The 20565-nt window shown below is 42.7% G+C and overlaps 1 protein-coding gene across 9 annotated transcripts in view; it reads left to right on the top strand.

Annotated features, from left to right (window-relative positions):
* Window positions 1-8524: 8524 nt before the first annotated feature.
* Window positions 8525-20565, top strand: part of LOC106577155 (mitogen-activated protein kinase kinase kinase kinase 3) — a 67033-nt gene continuing 54992 nt past the window's right edge. For all 9 annotated transcript variants that reach the window (XM_014154964.2, XM_045700981.1, XM_014154963.2 and 6 more), the window contains exon 1: window positions 8525-8767. In XM_014154964.2, coding sequence (XP_014010439.2) covers window positions 8672-8767 — 96 coding nt within the window. In that variant the 5' untranslated portion in view covers window positions 8525-8671. The remainder of the gene's footprint in view (window positions 8768-20565) is intronic.

The following is a 20565-nucleotide window of genomic DNA, read 5'->3' as shown; positions in this document are numbered from 1 at the left end:
ACCCATCATTTTTTTTGGGGGGGGCTTGCCTGTTTTGCATGTTATTTTGGCTTTAATACTTGTCACATATCAGTTTGCAAACAATGGGAAAAAATATATCATTGACTTAATAAAGCCGCATACAAACATGATTTTCTTGAGTAAGGGAGCTCCAAAATGCAGGTGTTTCAACCTAGCTCAGTGCTTTCTGTGGCAGTGTGGCAAGAGAGCAGAAAATATGGAGATTTTGAAAATTCAAGCCCCTTGGGTGCTGCAATATAGTTACATTGGAAGTGCCCATCCAAGAAGGCTCAAGGTCATTGACCACAGATAAAATTACCTAAAATCCCATTATATCTGCAGTAGCTTTGATTGGACTAATCAAACTTTCAAATCTTAGCTAGCAGTCATCATCATGAATCAAGTCGACAATCTACTGGCAAATCCTTTTTAATCCTTGTCATATGAAGAGAAATAATGAAGAGAAATTATAGATAAAACGTATCGGTGCTCATTGGCCATTGGACATAAACATTACACAACAAGTTGGAAATTGCAAATTCAACAATGAGTGGTTCGGAAGGTATCAGTGGCTAACTGTGAATTCAAGACAACTGTGAACTCAGGAAAAACGAGCTACGACTTGGAAAATACGTTTTGAACTTTCATCCAACTCGGAATTGTAAATCTGGAACCCGGGCCTCTTTCTAAAGCTACGACCAGAAGATCACTGATGTCATCATGATTCAACCTTGTTTTTTGTGCGAGTTCCCAGTTGTCTTGAAAGCACCATCAATCCAGAGAATGCCAGACTTTGATGACAAAGTTTGATGACAAAATTTGCCCACGAAGGACCACCGCGCCACCTTCCTGTTCAAGTGAGCAATAGCACAACAAGGTGAGTCCAAAAATGACAGTATGCTGCTGCATAAATGATGTAATATGCCAGGGAGATATGTATACTGTAGCTAAGAAAGTTATACTAAGTGTATATTCTGTAGTAAGCTGTTAGTAGCCCATGTGCCTCACCCTAATAATTTGGTCTATTTTCACCTCTTATTTTCCCCTACTTTTCTGACTTGGTGGTGCACATGTAGCCTATAACCTGTTTTAGAGAAATGTAACCAAGACTAAGGAGATGATTGTGGACTACAGGAAAAGGAGGACCGAGCACGCCCCCATTCTCATCGACGGGGCTGTAGTGGAGCAGGTTGAGAGCTTCAAGTTCCTCGGTGTCCACATCAACATCAAACTAGAATGGTCCAAACACACCAAGACAGTCGTGAAGAGGGCATGGCAAAGCCTATTCCCCCTCAGGAAACTAAAAAGATTTGGCATGGGTCCTGAGATCCTCAAAAGGTTCTACAGCTGCAACATCGAGAGCATCCTTGACTGGTTGCATCACTGCCTGGTACGGCAATTGGTCGGCCTCTGACCGCAAGGCAGTACAGAGGGTAATGCGTATGGCCCAGTACATCACTGGGGCTAAGCTGCCTGCCATCCAGGACCTCTACACCAGGCGGTGTCAGAGGAAGCCCCTAAAAATTGGCAAAGACCCCAGCCACCCCAGTCATAGACTGTTCTCTCTACTACCGCATGGCAAGTGGTACCGGAGTGCCAAGTCTAGGACAAAAAGGCTTCTCAACAGTTTTTACCCCCAAGCCATAAGACTCCTGAACAGGTAATCAAATGGCTACCCGGACTATTTGCATTGTGTGCCCCCCCCCTCTTTTTTACGCTGCTGCTACTCGCTGTTTATCATATATACATAGTCACTTTAACTATACATTCATGTACATACTACCTCAATTGGGCCGACCAACCAGTGCTCCCGCACATTGGCTAGCCGGGCTATCTGCATTGTGTCCCACCCACCACACACCAACCCCCTCTTTTACGCTACTGCTACTCTCATCAGAGAGTAGCAGTACAGGGAGAACACTGTAAAAATGGCCCATGTTCTGAATTCTGTCGTCGTACATTTCAAAAGTGCTGAACAAATATTTATATTGACTACATCCGTCCTAGCTCGCTCATTAATGTCTTAATCGAAATTACGGATTGCCTCTTATCCCCTTGTCGTCCCCTTATGCCATAGTTTGTACATCTCAATTGTCAGTAGAAACCACATTTGTTTAAGCAAGTCAGCTATATCACCTATGTTTTTTTAAAGCAGTAAATGAGGCTGAATGAACTGTTTCACTGCCAGACAAGGCTCCGCTGATGCCAGGTGGAGCAGTGGTAAGGTGTTGGGACTGATGTTGGGACTCTGCTGTTGGGACAGCTTTACAGTATGTAGGCCCAACAGTTTGTTGGCACCATTTGTCACCATTATAGTGCAATTGATGTATTGTTTAATGTTGTGTTGTGTAGTGGCTTTGCTGGCATGCATCCCACATAAACATTTTTTGCCCCACCAAGATTGACATGCTAAAATCGCCACTGAAAGTAACCATGATAGTTGATCCTCAGCTACCACGAGCTTCACGGCCCATCGGACGGATAGTGAAGACGATACCAGGTGCAGATGGAAGGATCCGGACTGCGAAGGTCAAGGATCGAGTCTACTTGCGTCCTGTTGCCCTATTGGTGGAGCTTCCCACCGTGTTAGACGACGCAGACTTGCTTTCATAGAAAGGAAGACAGAGGCTTTTACTAAGTTCGAAGTAGTTACACTAATTCTGGGGCAGCATGATTTGGAAAGGCACACACCTTTCTATATAAGGTCCCACAGTTGACAGTGCATGTCAGAACAAAAACCAATCCATGAGGTTGAAGGAATTGACCGTAGAGACACAGGATTGTGTCGAGGCACAGATCTGGGAAGGTTACCAAAACATTTCTGCAGCATTGAAGGTCCCCAAGAACACAGTGGCCTCCATCATTCTTAAATGGAAGATGTCTGGAACCACCAAGACTCTTCCTAGAGCTAGACACCCGTCCAAACTGAGCAATCCGGTGAGAAGGGCCTTGGTCGAGGAGGTGACCAAGAACCTGATGGTCACTCTGACAGAGCTCTAAAGTTCCTCTGTGGAGATTGGAGATCCTTCCAGAAGGACAACCATCTCTGCAGCACTCCACCAATCAGGCCTTTATGGTAAGATGGATGCCACTCCTCAGTAAAAGGCACAGAACAGCCCGCTTGGAGTTTGCCAAAAGGCACCTAAAGACTCTCAGACCATGAGAAACAAGATTCTCTTGTCTGATGAAACCAAGATTGAACTCTTTTGCCTGAATGCCAAGCATCACGTCTGGAGGAAACCTGGCACCATCCCTACGGTGAAGCATGGTGGTTGGAGCATCATGCTGTTTTTCAGCGGCAGGGACTGGGAGACTAGTCAGGATCGAGGGAAAGATGAACGGAGCAAAGTACAGAGAGATCCTTGATGAAAACCTTCTCCAGAGCGCTCAGGACCTCAGACTGGGGGCGAAGGTTCACCTTCCAACAAGACAACAACCCTAAGCACACAGCCAAGACAACGTAGGAGTGGTTTCGGGACAAGTCTTGGAATGTCCTTGAGTGGCCCAGCCAGAGCTCGGACTTGAACCCGATCTAACATTTTTTATTTATTTAACTAGGCAAGTCAGTTAAGAACAAATTCTTATTTACACTGACGGCCTACCCCGGCCAAACCCTACCCCGGGGACACTGGGCCAATTGTGCTCCGCCCTATGAGACTCCCAGTCACGGCCAGTTGTGATACAGCCTGGCATCGAACCAGGGTCTGTAGTGATGCCTCTAGCACTGAGATGCAGTGCCTTAGACCACTGCGCCACTCGTGAACATCTCTGGAGAGATCTGAAAATAGCTGTGCAGCAACGCTCCCCATCCAACCTGACAGAGCTTGAGAGGATCTGCAGAGAAGAATGGGAGAAACTTCCCAATTACAGGTGTGCCAAGCTTGTAGCATCATACCCAAGAAGCCTCGAGGCTGTAATCACTGCCAATGTGCTTCAACAAAGTATTGAGTAAGTGTCAGAATACTTATGTAAATGTGATATTTCAGTTTTATATTTGTAATAAATTAGTAAACATTTCTAAAAGCCTGTTTTTGTTTTGTCATTATGGGGTATTGTGTGTAGATTGAGGGGAAAATATATAATTTAATCAATTTTAGAATAGGGCTGTAACATAACAAACTGTGGAAAAAGTCAAGGGGTCTGAATACTTTCCGAAGGCACTGTATTTTCATTAAAAACATTATTTTGATGAATTTATTCATACTATTTCATTCTTCCTCAAGATTTAGTCCTTGCTACACAAGCCGGCTGGTCGTTCGTTCTATCAGTTCGGTTGCCAGAGACACGACCCAGTCGTTCATTATTTTTGTTCTGTATCTATAGACGTCGTTCGTTCTAAACGTTCGATTGCCATACTGGCAGCCAGAATAACAGCAAAGTAGCTGCATTTGTTTAAGCTGTTTTCTAGTGACATTTATTTGGATACATCCATATCAATGAGCTAATGAGGCTTGTTTTCGCCTGGCATAGAAAATGTGCTCCCTCATCAGGACACTGTTGTTCAGAGGAACTAGCCAACAACACAGCTAACAAAATCACTTGAAACTGCAGCTGGAAAGACTGCAAACCAGCTGCATTTCCTTTCAGTTTACCTTTTTCAATTGACATTCTTTGTATATATCCATAAAACTTATGCCAGCTGATTCATGATTTCGACTGGTTGAGAAACGTTTCCTGTCCGTCTGTCTTGTCCCGACCCGTTCATTACTGTGGGACAGGTGCATTGTCACGGATGTCGTAGGAAGGAGCGGACCAAAGTGCAGCGTGTGTGTCGTTCCACATTTTATTTACACTGTGAAACTATGCAATACATATAAATAAACTGAATAACAAACACAAACCGTGACGCAGAGTTAACATATACGTACTCAAAAACAATCTCCCACAAACCCATGTGGAAAAAAAACATACTTAAATATGATCTCCAATTAGAGACAACGAGGACCAGCTGCCTCTAATTGGAGATCATCCCAAACAAAACCCCAACATAGAAATACAAAACTAGACCCTGACAACATAGAAATAGAAAAACTAGACAAGAACACCCCCCTGTCACGCCCTGACCTACTCTACCATAGAAAAACAGCTTTCTATGGTCAGGACGCATATGTCAGAGAGACAGACAGCAAGGTTTATACAAATCTCAGCTGTTGAAAACTAAATGTTAGTCTAAAATAAATGTGAGATAATGACTAGATGCTTTTTAGAGTGGAGATCAAGTTTATAAATTGCTTGGCTGATGAGACAGGGGATTGTGCAGTCAGATGGAACAGAGTAAATAGGCATTTTAACGTCATAGATTTAGCCGGTGGTAACTTGTCGAATAGACACCGGCTGGAATGCGGTTCAGGATTAGATCCACCCATTGTATAAATACTTGTAACACAATAGCTACAGTAGCCTATGTTCCAATTGGACCAGTTGACACCTGCGTGGTCTGTCATAATTCTTGCATTGCACTTCATTACAAGACCAAGTTGGCTAGATAGTGGCTGTGGTAACAAGTGGAATCCTCTAAGTCAAAATGGGCTTTTTGGTCTGAGTTTAAGGTTAGGGTTAGGCATAAGGTTAGCAGCGTTAAGGTTAGGGTTAGGTTTAAAATCAAATTTAAAGAAGATAAATTGTAGGTGGGGTTTATGACTTTATGGCGGTGATAAGTAGTGACAACCTACACAGACATTATCTCACTCTTCCGTGTATCAACATGGCTGTCTGACCTCTATATTTACAATACTTTCTAAGTATAAGAACTTATTGAGTGCCACTATAGAGGTCAGTATTGGTAATATTATGTGGTCATTATCTACAGTGCCTAGTGAAAGTCTACACACCCCTTGCACAGTCTTCACATTTTTGATGTACCTTTTGAAAAGACATTCTGGTGTGTCTTTGACATGACCATTTGTGTAATTGTCCAGCTGAAAAATGTAACTATTCCAGGGTAATGTTTTCAGAAGACAGACTGGGTTTTCCTCTAACTTTTTATCTGGGCTTTGCTCCTTTCTTATTTAATTTGAACCTTAAACTCCCCAGTTCCTGCTGGTGACAAGCAAACCCATAACATGATGCCACCACAATACTTGAAAATACAGAGGGTTGTGTTGTATCAGATTTGACTCAAACCTGTAGTTTTAAATTTAGGCCAAAAAGTTAATTTCTTTGCTGTGTTGTCTTGCCATATTACTTAAAGGCCTTGTCGCAAACATAATGGATGATTTGGAGTGAATTTTTTAACACAGACTTCCTTCTTTTCCCTTTGTCATGCAGGCCAGTAATGTGGATGAATGCAATGTTGTTGATCCTCTGTATTTTCAAGTATTTATGGTGGCAGCATGATGCTATGAGTATGCTTGTCAATGACAGGGACTGGCGAGTTTGTCCGGATCAAAATAATATGAAAGGAGCAAAGCCCAGATGAAAAAGTTAGAGAACCTTGTCTCAGTCTTCTGAAAACCCAACCCTGGGATAGAGTTTTTACAAATTTTATTACACATATGTTAATGCAAAAGACACCAGAATGGCTTTCCAAGAGGTGTTCATGAATGGTCCAGTCTCAGTCCTGACTTAAATCTGCTTGAAAATCAGTGACAAGGTTTGAATATTGCTGTCCATCAATGATTCCCAACCAAATTTACTGAACTTGAGCAATTTTTACAAAAACAGCGGATATACATTGTTTCCCTAAGAGTTGTGCAAAGTTGGTAGAATCTTATTAAAAATTATTCACAGCTGCAATGGCTGCCAAATGTGCTTCCACCAAGTATTACCTCAGTGGGGTGGAGACTTACACAATCAAGACATCTTCGTTTTTATTTTGTAACTAATTTGGAAAATGGTCTATGATTTTCTTTCACTTTGAAAATATTTATTAGCTTCTGTAGATCAGTAGGGAAAAAAATCTAATTTATTTACTTTTTTAAATTTTTTATTCAGATTTTACAAGTGGTGTGCAGACTCTCTAGGCACTGTCTGTAATGTGACTAATTACCAACGATAGCTACATATATTTTATTTATTTATTTTTATTTCACCTTTATTTAACCAGGTAGGGAAGTTGAGAACAAGTTCTCATTTACAATTGCGACCTGGCCAAGATAAAGCAAAGCAGTTCGACAACATACAAAAACACAGAGTTACACATGGAGTAAAACAACATACAATCAATGATGCAGTAGAAAAAAAATAAGACTATATACAATGTGAGCAAATGATGGATGTTATGTATCCCTGGAAATAATTAGAATTCATGTAAACATTACAGTTTTGAAAACATAGCTTGTCCAAAAAAAGTGGTCTCTTGGCACAACTTACCCTTGGTATGGAGTAAGTTGAGCCATGGGACAGGGTAAGTTAACCCACCTACACATTTATGTACTGAATGAAATATTATCACTACCTTTTCAAAACCATGTTTATCTTTATTTCCCAAACACAATCACTTTTTTGTCTTTTAATACTTTTAAGCATCTTTTAAAACAGGCTTAACATTTAATAAACACTGTACCTTTTAAAACACTTTTAACATAGGTCAGGCACTGTGGTTACATCATATCCCAGCGATAATGCCTTGTATTACACCTGGTAAGAAAACACTTCAATTTGCTCAACTTGTCATTGCCTCAACTATTGGCTCAACTTTCCCCATGGCCATTGGCTTAATTTACACCAATGCAAACATTTTGACTATATTAGCCCACACAGCTACAAGGATACACTTTAAGGACCTAATATTGAAGCTTATAGAGACCCCAAATGATGTATAGAACAATCTTGAAAAATGATCTACTTTGGTTTAGATACAAACATCATGAAACCTCTTATACAAATTTGTTTGACTTGGACACTTTGTCCATGTGGTTTCGTCTTTCACAGACTCCATGAAATGATGACCTCTTTCTAAATATTTGGTCAAATGATTAATTTAGTATGTTTACCCCACCCTTCCCTAACCCAGCCTGCACACACACACATACACACACCACCAAGGAATGAATGGCAGTACCCTGTAGTGGACTAAAGCTAATTAACATCCCTGCTCATCAACCGTTCACTCCAGGCCTCTTGTCACCAAAACCAATGTAAAGACTTTGCTATTATCAATCGTCAATTGAGCATAGGAGTAGTGATTGACTTGGCAATGCCGTTGAACAATACCTTTGAATACACTAACATGGGCACTCAGAAAAATGCAAACGTGAATTAAAAGCCAAACAGTTTCGTGTAGAGATCTTATAGGTCTCCTGTCTAAATCTTTGTTAAACGTTCTGCCATAAAGGCAGTGAGAAATAACTGAGGCTAAAGGGTTAACCATATAGCCTACTCCAGTGTTTAATTGTTGTAGAAGCCATGTCGTTTGTAGTTTGGGGCCCATATCCTTTTCTTGGGGCCAGAGCCTGTTTCATTCAGTCTTTATCTCTCACTTGGTCTTTATTGTCAGCCAGCCATCTGACACCGTTGTAAGCTGCTGCACACTTTCTCCCAGTCTGCTTTTTTTTTTAAGAGAGAATTTAAAACTACACATTGATGCGCATGCCCATTGCGAATTGGAAGCCATGTTGAAGTTTTGGTGGAGGCTTGCTGTTATTTTCTGACGCTGTATGTTTTTTTTCGATTTGTAGTATTGGTGTCGTTCAACCATACCATTCGGGAACCATAAATCGGAGTTCTAAAGATGAATTCCAGCGTCGACCTATCCAGGCGCAATCCGCAGGAGGATTTCGAGTTAATTCAGCGGATAGGAAGTGGCACATACGGAGATGTCTACAAGGTAACTGCAGCAATAGTAGCATGTAGTTAATTGCTCTGCTATTTTGATACATTACAATATAACACGCGCATTACATTGTAACGACGCAGGGTATTCCAATTGACCCAATGATAAACTAGAAAGCATACTACGTTTTTTTACACTTAAACCTTGCGCTCAAGTGCTGGTGAATACCTTTGCTTGGAGCCGTGGAAGGCACCTGGCCAGAATATCATATCGCGAAATACTTAACAGATAGCCCAATCCCTCTCATGTTCTGTTTTGATAAACATAATTACGCAGTCCGTCACCCTTGGTCATTGGGTGGCTTTGTTACAATGTTGCATTCCTGTTTGTTAGTGTCCTATTTATGGTGTGGTAGAATATCCCCGAACGATTCAGTCTGGTTCCACACATAAGACAAGGCCCGGCGCAGTCGGTCAGCCAGGGCAAGGGAAAGCACTTAATATTCAAGTTTAATTAAATTGTAGCCCAACAAACATTTACATTGGATATTATTTAAGGAACTTAATTATACAGTTTTGGGTCCCTCCAATAGAGTTAATTGTGTTAAATTGTTAGGAGCGGCAGGTAGCCTAGCGGTTTGCAGCAACCTAAGAGTTGTCAGTTCGAATCCCGGGTCCGATTGTAAAAAATCTTGCGTCAGTGAGCTGGTAACCAGAGGGTTGCTGTTATCAAATCCTAGATGCCATTGCCTGATGTTTGGACCTTGAGCAAGGCACTTAACCACTCTAAACAACAGCTTCCATGATGCCCAGTGTGGCAGCCCACCCACTCCTCCAAAACCTGTATATGTGCATGCATGTGTGTCTTTCGCAGGGGTTGGGTTAAAAGTGGAAGTACAATTTCGGTTGTACCTAAAGTGATCTTAATCTTCTAGCTATTAAAAATATTGCCTATTCAGACCATTACTCTGTTCCAGCCGGCAGATGGGCGTTATTAGATACCACTGGCGTAGCACAGAGAATTTGACCAATCTTAACTTGTCAATACTTCCTCAATTACCGACTTGGAAGAGAAGCAATGTCTTCTAAACATCCATGTCTAGTTTTAAAGTAAATAAATGTTTTGCTCCATGAAGTAATCCAACCATGTGTATGCCGCCATCTTGACTATTTCAAATCTTCTCTCATTGATTGAGACAGGTGGGTGTCCACCCCAAAGGGCCGTATGTCTTCTTCTGTGGAGTTTAACAAAACCTATATCCTAGTACTACCTAATTTCTTCCATAGCTCCCTCCCCAAGCTCTGGGGCCTCAGGGTATTACTGCTTGTGACATTGCGTCGTATAACTCCTTCCCTGAGAACTTTTATTCCAAAGAACCGCTCAGCCCCATCCACAATATTGTCCATCTTCCTGGACCTCCCTTACACATTAGCCGTGCCATTGATCACCATTGCCACAAAAATCAAAGTCCACCTTCTTTACACGTAACATCCCTGCATCCTCCTAAAGGGAAGCCAACTCTGCAGCCTGCATTTAAGGACTTGCCAACACCATGGAGTCCTCAAGAGTTCCTTTTGTTCCGTCCACCCTTTTGACAGCTTCTGTATATGAAATGCACTGGACGGCCCTGACTTTGGCAACCTCATTCTGTTTAGTCCTTGTCAGGCACTCAAAGATGTAGCTACATGCTTTCCACCACAGATGTAACACTTCACAGCTTCTTCATAACATTCACCATCACCTTTTTTCCACAACTTCTGCATCTCGGTTTCCTCCGCCTGTAGACACTCTCTACGTGTCAAAAGATGTTACACCGTTTACACTGCAACGGCCTGGAAATAAAAGCTCTTTCAGGAAAGTACACACCCCAGCTTCACTCTGGTCGGGAGGGACTCCACATAAAAAAAACACAAGAATAGACAAGCTCTTCTTTTCCTTGCCACTGACCCAACGATTCATCCTCCGTGCATCAACCACTCAAGGAATACTCTTCAGCTCCTCGATGACCACTTCTTCCGAGACTCCAGCAATGACTCCCTTGACAGGTGCTCTTCTCCTTAGCTCAAAGCACAATGCAGCATGGTCATTTCATGTGTGGTCATTCGCCTGTGTTCAGCAGAAACACAAAAAGTCAAGACCAGCCCACTCCTCGTGACTCACCGACTCCACTTTACCCACACCATCTTGGATACTTCCAATGGATTTCACAATTCAGGCCCCAATTGTCCCAGAAACCGGACTCCCACCAGATATGAGGTATTCTTCACACTAGGCATATTTTTTTCCATCACAACTTTTGCTTCTTTAACTGTTCTTTTGAACAAAGGTCCATTCTTCCTTAATTCCACCGACATCAGATTTAATATTTCCACCATCCTTCCTTCATCTGAGTCTGTGCGCTCATCTTCTCCCGATTGGCTATCAAATTCCATTGTTCTGGTGGCCTCGACAAATTTGTCCTGTCTGCTTAGTCGACTTTCCTTTAAATCCTGTCTCTTGAAATATGTCCATTACACTCACCTGTCTCGATCAATGAAAGAAGATTTGAAATAGACAAGATGACGGCATACACATTGTTGGATTACTTCATGCAGCAAACATGATTTTACATTTTGATAATGAGGCATTTTCTACATTTAAACGAGCCCCTTGCAACTAGACCTGGACATTTTGAAGACGTTGCTCCTCTCCAAGTTGGGAATTGAGGAAGTATCTCCAAGTTAAGGTTGGTCAAATGATCTGTGCTGCGCCAAACAGTACCTAACCTTTAACGGCTAATGAAACATCACATTAGCCCGTTATAATCTGCTAGCTAGTCATTCCTTTGTTGCAAGTGCACCACAAATAAACCTTTCACTCCTCCTACTTGTTGTTATAAATTAACCACAATATTGTGGGAGGCAGTGGCGACCATTCAAAATTCATAAACATTCAAACAACGCAGATTTTATTATGCCGGGTTAGTATAACCTTGACTTCACCCAGAGTAGGCTACTTAACAATCTTTTTGCCATGCAGTTAGTTGTTTGTCAAAGTATTTAGAGTATTGCATGGCAATTAATTGGATAAAGAGGAATTTGAAGGCCTACAATATGAAGACATCAAAGTATATGTTTAGACAGTAACCATTAACTATACAGAATATAAGATATGTAGAAGATGACCTTATCAACTGTAGCCCACATCCTGAAATGTTTAGCTTAAGGACATTTGCTGCACTATGCTTTCAGGAATGGAATAATTTTCACCTTGGTCATAGTGATTGAATGTAAAATGTGAGTGGCACAGCTGGGCAGGCATGGTCTGGAATGCAGTGGTCCAGACTTCCTGTGTGTGTGATCCATTGTTTAAGACTGATCCTGTAAAGGAAGAGGTAAAGCTTGGTCAGACCTTCAGCTGGATGTGTTCACAATCGGACCGTGCAGAACCGTCTGCAGTGGCCATCCTGTTTGGGCCGGGGATGTTCTGTTTTCCTCTAGTTTCCTTATTAAAACTGTTGGACATAAGCCCCAACTTTGTTTATCTTCAGGGAGGCTCCTTCTACCTATTGAACCAGTGTAATGTACTGTAACAGCCTAAGTTTACCTTGTGTTTTCTTGATACACACACTAAAACATACTGAGCCAAGCATTTCTTCTACCCTAAGGAAATGAAGTAGCTCATACAGCCTCCGTATTGTTCGCCACTATGCTTGTCATATCATCATTTGCTAACAGTGCAGATTACACCAGTACGATGGGGAGAGAATCAGAAGGCGTGGCGGGGTGGTGATATCTGCCACCCCGTCCCAATAAGAATGTGTTTTGTTGTGGGCTACAGAACTCACTGTTGTTTTGTCAGCTGTGTCTGTAAGATAGCTGTGCTCTCTTTCTAAATGATGTCTCCTGTGTCACTATCAACGCCATTGGTTAAGATGTTATAAAACATGCATTAATGAGGGTTTATTCCAAGGAATAGGTTACTCCACAATACAACAGCATTCCTGTATTTGAATAATGAGGCAGTAATCACGCATGACGGCTGTCTTTTACTGCCCTTGTCCAATACTTTTTGTTTCGGGAGGGCAGAAGTTCAGTGAGGATTTTTGTTGTTTGGATTGGAAGCGGGACTTTAAGGTCTAAATTAGAGGTCGACCGACTATGATTTTTCAACACCGATATCGATTATTGGAGGACCAAAAAAGCCGGTACCGATAGCCGATTTTTGTTTTATTTATTTAAAATAAAAATGTAAAAAATTATTTGTAATAATGACAATTACAACAATACTGAATGAACACTTATTTTAACTTAATATAATACATAAATCAATTTAGCCTCAAATAAATAATGAAACATGTTCAATTTAGTTTAAATAATGCAAAAACAAAGTGTTGGAGAAGAAAGTAAAAGTGAAATATGTGCCATGTAAGAAAGCTAACGTTTAAGTTCCTTGCTCAGAACATGAGAACATATGAAAGCTGGTGGTTCCTTTTAACATGAGTCTTCAATATTCTCAGGTAAGAAGTTTTAGGTTGTAGTTATTATAGGAATTATAGGACTATTTCTCTCTATACGATTTGCATTTCATATACCTTTGACTATTGGATGTTCTTATCGGCACTTTAGTATTGCCAGTGTAACAGTATAGCTTCCGTCCCTCTCCTCGCTCCTACCTGGGCTCGAACCAGGAACACATCGACAACAGCCACACTCGAAGCAGCGTTACCCATGTAGAGCAAGGGGAACAACTACTCCAAGTCTCAGAGCGAGTGACGTTTGAAACGCTATTAGTGCGCACCCACTAACTAGCTATCCACTTCACATCGGTTACACCAGCCTAATCTTGGGAGTTGACAGGCTTGAAGTCATAAACAGCGCAATGCTTGAAGCATTGTGAAGAGCTGCTGGCAAAATGCACGACAGTGCTGTTTGAATGAATGCTTACGAGCCTGCTGGTGCCTACCACCGCTCAGTCAGACTGCTCTATCAAATCATAGAATTAATTATAATATAATAAACACACAGAAATACGAGCCTTAGTTTCCGGATTCGACCATATTAATGACCTATCATCTCGAAAACAAAACTTTTTTTCTTTCAGTGAAATACGGAACCGGTCTGTATTTTATCTAACGGGTGGCATCCCTAAGTCTAAATATTCCTGTTACATTGCACAACCTTCAATGGTATGTCATAATTACGTAAAATTCTGGCAAATTAGTTCGCAACGAGCCAGGCAATGAACGCAAGAGCAGTGACACAATTTCATGTTAGCAGGCAATATTAACTAAATATGCAGGTTTAAAAAGATATACTTGTGTATTGATTTTAAAGAAAGGCATTGATGTTTATGGTTAGGTACATTGGTGCAACGACAGTGCTTTTTTCGCAAATGCGCTTGTTAAATCATCACCCTGTTTGTCGAAGTAGGCTGGGATTCGATGAGAAATTAACAGGCACCGCATCGATTATATGCAATGCAGGACACATTAGATAAACTAGTAATATCATCAACCATGTGTAGTTAACTAGTGATTATGTTAAGATTGATAGTTTTTTATAAGATAAGTTTAATGCTAGCTAGCAACTTACCTTGGCTTCTTGCTGCCCTCGCGTAACAGGTAGTCAGCCTGCCATGCAGGCTCCTCGTGGAGTGCAATGTAAGGCAGGTGGTTAGAGCGTTGGACTAGTAACCAGAAGGTTGCAAAAACAAATCCCCAAATCCCCCCTGAACAAGGCAGTTAACCCCCGTTCCTAGGCCGTCATTGAAAATAAGAATGTGTTCTTCATCTGACTTGCCTAGTTAAATAAAGGTGTAAAAAAAAAAAAATGATATTAAAAAAAATCGGCAAATCGGTGAGCAAAAATACCGATTACCGGCCATTCCGATTAATCGGTCGACCTCTAGTCTAAATAATTTTATACTGAACAAAAATATGAACGCAACATGTAAAGTGTTGGTTTCATGAGCTGAAATAAAAGATCCCAGGAATAGTTTTTCACTCCATTTTTTTTGGCGCAAATTTGTTTACATCCCTGCTAGTGAGCATTTCTCCTTTTGCCAAAATAATCCATCCACCTGACAGGTGTGGCATATCAATAAGCTGATTAAACAGCATGATCATTACACAGGTGCACCTTGTGCTGGGGACAATAAAAAGATGCCTCCAACGTCGTTTTAGAGAATATGGTAGTACGTCCAACCGGCCTCACAACCGCAGACCACGTGTAACCACGCAAGCCCAAGACCTCCACATCCGGCTTCTCACCTTCTTCACGATCGATCGTCTGAGACCAGCCACACGGACAGCTGATGAAACTGAGGAGTATTTCTGTCTGTAATAAAGCCCTTTTGTGGGATTTGTTTTATTTATTCTGATGCCCTCCCAAGCCCACCCATGGCTGCTCCCCTGCCCAGTCATGTGAAACCCATAGGTTTTGTTCTAATAAATGTATTTCAATTGACTGATTTCCTTATAAACTCAGCAAAAAAAGAAACAGCCCTTTTTCAGGACCTTTTCTTTCAAAGATAATTTGTAAAAATCCAAATAACTTCACAGATCTTCATTGTAAAGGGTTTAAACATTGTTTCCCCATGCTTGTTCAATGAACCATAAACAATTAATAAACATGCACCTGTGGAACGGTCGTTACGACACTAACAGCTTACAGACGGTAGGCAATTAAGGTCACAGTTCTGAAAACTTAGGACACTAAAGAGGCCTTTCTACTGACTCTGAAAAACACCAATGAAAGATGCCCAGGGTCCCTGCTTATCTGTGTGAACGTGCCTTAGGCATGCTGCAAGGAGGCATGAGGATTGCAGATGTGGCCAGGGCAATAAATTGCAATGTCCGTACTGTGAGATGCCTAAGACAGCGCTACAGGGAGACAGGATGGACAGCTGATCGTCCTCGCAGTGGCAGACCACGTGTAACAACACCTGCACAGGATCAGTACATCCGAACATCACACCTGCAGGACAGGTACAGGATGGCAACAACAACTGCCCGAGTTACACCAGGAACGCACAATCCCTCCATCAGTACTCAGACTGTCCACAATAGGCTGAGAGAGGCTGGACTAAGGGCTTGTAGGCCTGTTGTAAGGCAGATCCTCACCAGACATCATTGGCAACAACTTCGCCTATGGGCACAAACCCACCATCACTAAACCAGACAGGACTGGCAAAAAGTGCTCTTCACTGACGCGGTTTTGTCTCACCAGGGGCAATGGTCGGATTTGCGTTTATCGTCGAAGGAATGAGTGTTTCTCAAAGGCCCATACTCTGGAGCGGGATCGATTTGGAGGTGGAGGGTCCGTCATGGTCTGGTGCGGTGTGTCACAGCATCATCAGACTGAGCTTGTTGTCATTGCAGGCAATCTCAACGCTGTGCGTTACAGGGAAGACATCCTCCTCCCTCATGTGGTACCCTTCCTGCAGGCTCATCCTCACATGACCCTCCAGCATAACAATGCCACCAGCCATACTGCTCGTTCTGTGCGTGATTTCCTGCAAGACAGGGATGTCAGTGTTCTGCCATGGCCAGCGAAGAGCCCGGATCTCAATCCCATTGAGCACCTTTGGGACCTGTTGGATCGGAGGGTGAGGGCAAGGGCCATTCCCTCCAGAAATGTCCGGGAACCTGCAGGTTCTTTGGTGGAAGAGTGGGGTAACATCTCACAGCAAGATCTGGCAAATATGGTGCAGTCCATGAGGAGGAGATGCACTGCAGTACTTAATGCAGCTGGTGGCCACACCAGATACTGACTGTTACTTTTGATTTTAACCCCCCCTTCATTCAGGGACACATTAACAGAAATTGAATAGTCACATGTCTGTGGAACTTGTTCAGTTTATGTCTCAGTTGTTGAATCTTGTTATGTTCATACAAATATTTACACTAAGTTTGCTGAAAATAAATGCAGTTGCCAGTGAGAGGACATTCCTTTTTTTGAGTTTATGAACTGTAATTCAGTAAAATTGTAAATTGTTGCATTTGATAATTTTTTGTTCAGTATAGTTCTGAGCAGGTTATGTAGGCCTGTTGTCTGTGAGTGGCAGGGTAAGCAGATGAGAAACGCAGCAGGTTATGTAGGCCTGTTGTCTGTGAGTGGCAGGGTAAGCACATGAGAAACGCAGCAGGTTATGTAGGTCTGTTGTCTGTGAGTGGCAGGGTAAGCAGATGAGAAACGCAGCAGGTTATGTAGGCCTGTTGTCTGTGAGTGGCAGGGTAAGCAGATGAGAAACGCAGCAGGTTATGTAGGCCTGTTGTCTGTGAGTGGCAGGGTAAGCAGATGAGAAACGCAGCAGGTTATGTAGGCCTGTTGTCTGTGAGAGGCAGGGTAAGCAGATAAGAAACGCAGCAGGTTATGTAGGCCTGTTGTCTGTGAGTGGCAGGGTAAGCAGATGAGAAACGCAGCAGGTTATGTAGGCCTGTTGTCTGTGAGTGGCAGGGTAAGCAGATGAGAAACGCAGCAGGTTATGTAGGCCTGTTGTCTGTGAGTGGCAGGGTAAGCAGATGAGAAACGCAGCAGGTTATGTAGGCCTGTTGTCTGTGAGTGGCAGGGTAAGCAGATGAGAAACGCAGCAGGTTATGTAGCCCTGTTGTCTGTGAGTGGCAGGGTAAGCAGATGAGAAACGCAGCAGGTTATGTAGGCCTGTTGTCTGTGAGTGGCAGGGTAAGCAGATGAGAAACGCAGCAGGTTATGTAGGCCTGTTGTCTGTGAGTGGCAGGGTAAGCAGATGAGAAACGCAGCAGGTTATGTAGGCCTGTTGTCTGTGAGAGGCAGGGTAAGCAGATGAGAAACGCAGCAGGTTATGTAGGCCTGTTGTCTGTGTGTGGCAGGGTAAGCAGATGAGAAACGCAGCAGGTTATGTAGGCCTGTTGTCTGTGAGTGGCAGGGTAAGCAGATGAGAAACGCAGCAGGTTATGTAGGCCTGTTGTCTGTGAGTGGCAGGGTAAGCAGATGAGAAACGCAGCAGGTTATGTAGGCCTGTTGTCTGTGAGAGGCAGGGTAAGCAGATGAGAAACGCAGCAGGTTATGTAGGCCTGTTGTCTGTGAGTGGCAGGGTAAGCAGATGAGAAACGCAGCAGGTTATGTAGGCCTGTTGTCTGTGTGTGGCAGGGTAAGCAGATGAGAAACGCAGCAGGTTATGTAGGCCTGTTGTCTGTGTGTGGCAGGGTAAGCAGATGAGAAACGCAGCAGGTTATGTAGGCCTGTTGTCTGTGAGTGGCAGGGTAAGCAGATGAGAAACGCAGCAGGTTATGTAGGCCTGTTGTCTGTGAGAGGCAGGGTAAGCAGATGAGAAACGCAGCAGGTTATGTAGGCCTGTTGTCTGTGAGAGGCAGGGTAAGCAGATGAGAAACGCAGCAGGTTATGTAGGCCTGTTGTCTGTGAGTGGCAGGGTAAGCAGATGAGAAACGCAGCAGGTTATGTAGGCCTGTTGTCTGTGTGTGGCAGGGTAAGCAGATGAGAAACGCAGCAGGTTATGTAGGCCTGTTGTCTGTGAGTGGCAGGGTAAGCAGATGAGAAACGCAGCAGGGGATTGGTTTCTTTGGCTTCCTCAGGAGTTTAGCATTTCCTTTTATGAGCGTTGTACCTCTATTCACACACTGTGTTCTAACGTAGTGTCTACATGTGAAGTGTGGGTTATGAAACTTCACAGCACAGACTGTGAAGAGGGGGTTTTGGTAAGGCTATTAATCATCAAGTTAGGTGTTGTCAGAAAGTCTCTGAGCTCTCTGGGGGTGAGTTCGTCCTTTGTCCTATGTTGTCCGTCTACTAGCCATGCTTTAATAAAGCCTTGGCCTTAGCTTGGCTCTGTTTTATTCTTCTGGCCATCCACTAGCTTATTCCACTGGTCTAGCTAGCTGCTGGTCTGGGATGCCGGAATTTGGCCTAAAGCATTAAGGAGAGAAACTGGAACCAATTCTCTCACGCTCACTCCCCACTTGCCGCACACACCCTTGTTTTTTCAGGGTCTAGGCCTATGTTATAATATGTAATTTAGCAGACGCTTTTTTCCAAACCGACTTACAGTAAAGCAGGCATACATTTGTATGTATTCTAAGTGCAATTGTTGGGCCCTTTTTATTTATTTCCATTTGGGCTATGTTTATTATTTAGCTCATTTGAGGTTTTTAGGACAATTTTTGTTTTATCTTGATTATTGTCCGGTCGTGTACTGCAGCTGGCCCAAAACAGAGCGGCACATCTTGCTCTTCATTGTAAACAGAGGGATGATATAAATACTATGCATGCCAGTTTATCTTGGCTATGAGTTGAGGAGAGACTGACTGCATCACTTCTTTTCATAAAAAACATGTTAAATCCCAAATTGTTTGCATAGTCAACTTACACACAGCTCTGGCGCCTCCACTTATGCCACCAGGGGTCTTTTCACAGTCCCCAAATCCTGAACAAATTCAAGAAAGCATACTGTATTGTATAGAGCCATTATTTCATGGAACGACATTCCATCTCATATTGCTCAAATGAACAGCAAACCTGGTTTCAAAATACAGATAAACACCTCATGGCACAACGCCTCTCCCCTATTTGACCTAGATAGTTTGTGTGTATGTATTGATATGTAGGCTACGTGTGCCTTTTTTAAATGTATTTTTTAATTGATGTAGTTCTGTCCTTGAGCTGTTCTTGTCTATTAATGTTCTGTATTATGTTTCATGTTTTGTGTGGACCCCAGGAAGAGTAGCTGCTGCTTTTGCAACAGCAAATGGGGATCCTAATAAAATACCAATGACTGACTGTGGGTTGCGTGGTCGGTTTATGTTTCTATGGCCTGGCTCAGAAGCAGTGAGAGAGCGAGGGATAGGGGGAAAGTTCAGTGACCCAGTTTTCCCAGGATAAGCCTGGATTTTAACGCTGGCTGCCTGGGCTGAAAGAGGGAGCCAAACCCGCTGCCCGGGTTTGAACCATATACGGAATGAGCTCAGACGCTGGGCATAATGGCTCTTAGTCCAATGGTGCCCAGAATCATAAGAGATCTAATAATTTAGAGGGGGAGACAAAGGAGCGAAGTGACAGGTATCCTAGCGGTTAAGAGCGTTTGGCCAGTAACTGAAAGGTCGCTGGTTTGAGATCTACAAGCCCACAGACTAAAGTTAGTTTCTGTGTTTTCACTCTGCCTTCACTAGAGGGGTGCTTGTCCCTCCTGGTGTAAAGCTGGGAAGTGGGAGCGAATCTATGGAGATTTCTATTGAAATGTTGTAAATATATGTTGTGAGTCACAAACAAAGGAGGTGTTGTAAAAATGCAGAATGCAACTTTCAAATAATCACTGTCTGTAAATATGCCCATATACTATGAACAAAAATATAAATGCAACATATCTTGTGTTGGTCCCGTATTTCATGATCTGAAATAAACATCTCAGATATTTTCGATGTGCACAAAAAGCTTACTTCTCAAATTTTGTGCTCAAATTTGTTTACATTCCTGTTAGTGAGAATTTCTCCATTGCCAAGATAATCCATCCACCTGACAGGTGTGGCATATCAAGAAGCTGATTAAACAGCATGATTCTTACACAGGTGCACCTTGTTCTGGGGATAATAAAAAGCCACTAAAATGTGCAGTTTTGTCACACAACACAATGCCACAGATGTCTCAAGTTTTGAGGAAGAGTGCAATTGGCATGCTAACTGCAGGAATGTTCACCAGAGCTGTTGCCAGAGCATTTCATGTTCATTTCTCTGCCATAAGCCCCCATCAACGCCATTTTAGAGAATGATGCAACTGTGGGTTTGCACAACTGAAGAATTTCTGCAGAAACCGTCTAAGGGAAGCCCATCTGCGTGCTCATCGTCCTCACCAGGGTCTTGACCTGACTGCAGTTTGGTGTTT

Source organism: Salmo salar, chromosome ssa18 (genome assembly GCF_905237065.1).
Source record: "Salmo salar chromosome ssa18, Ssal_v3.1, whole genome shotgun sequence".
In the NCBI taxonomy this organism is placed as follows: Eukaryota; Metazoa; Chordata; class Actinopteri; order Salmoniformes; family Salmonidae; genus Salmo; species Salmo salar.
The sequence above is the reverse complement of the archived record's forward strand: the minus strand, read 5'-3'. Positions and strand labels throughout refer to the sequence as shown.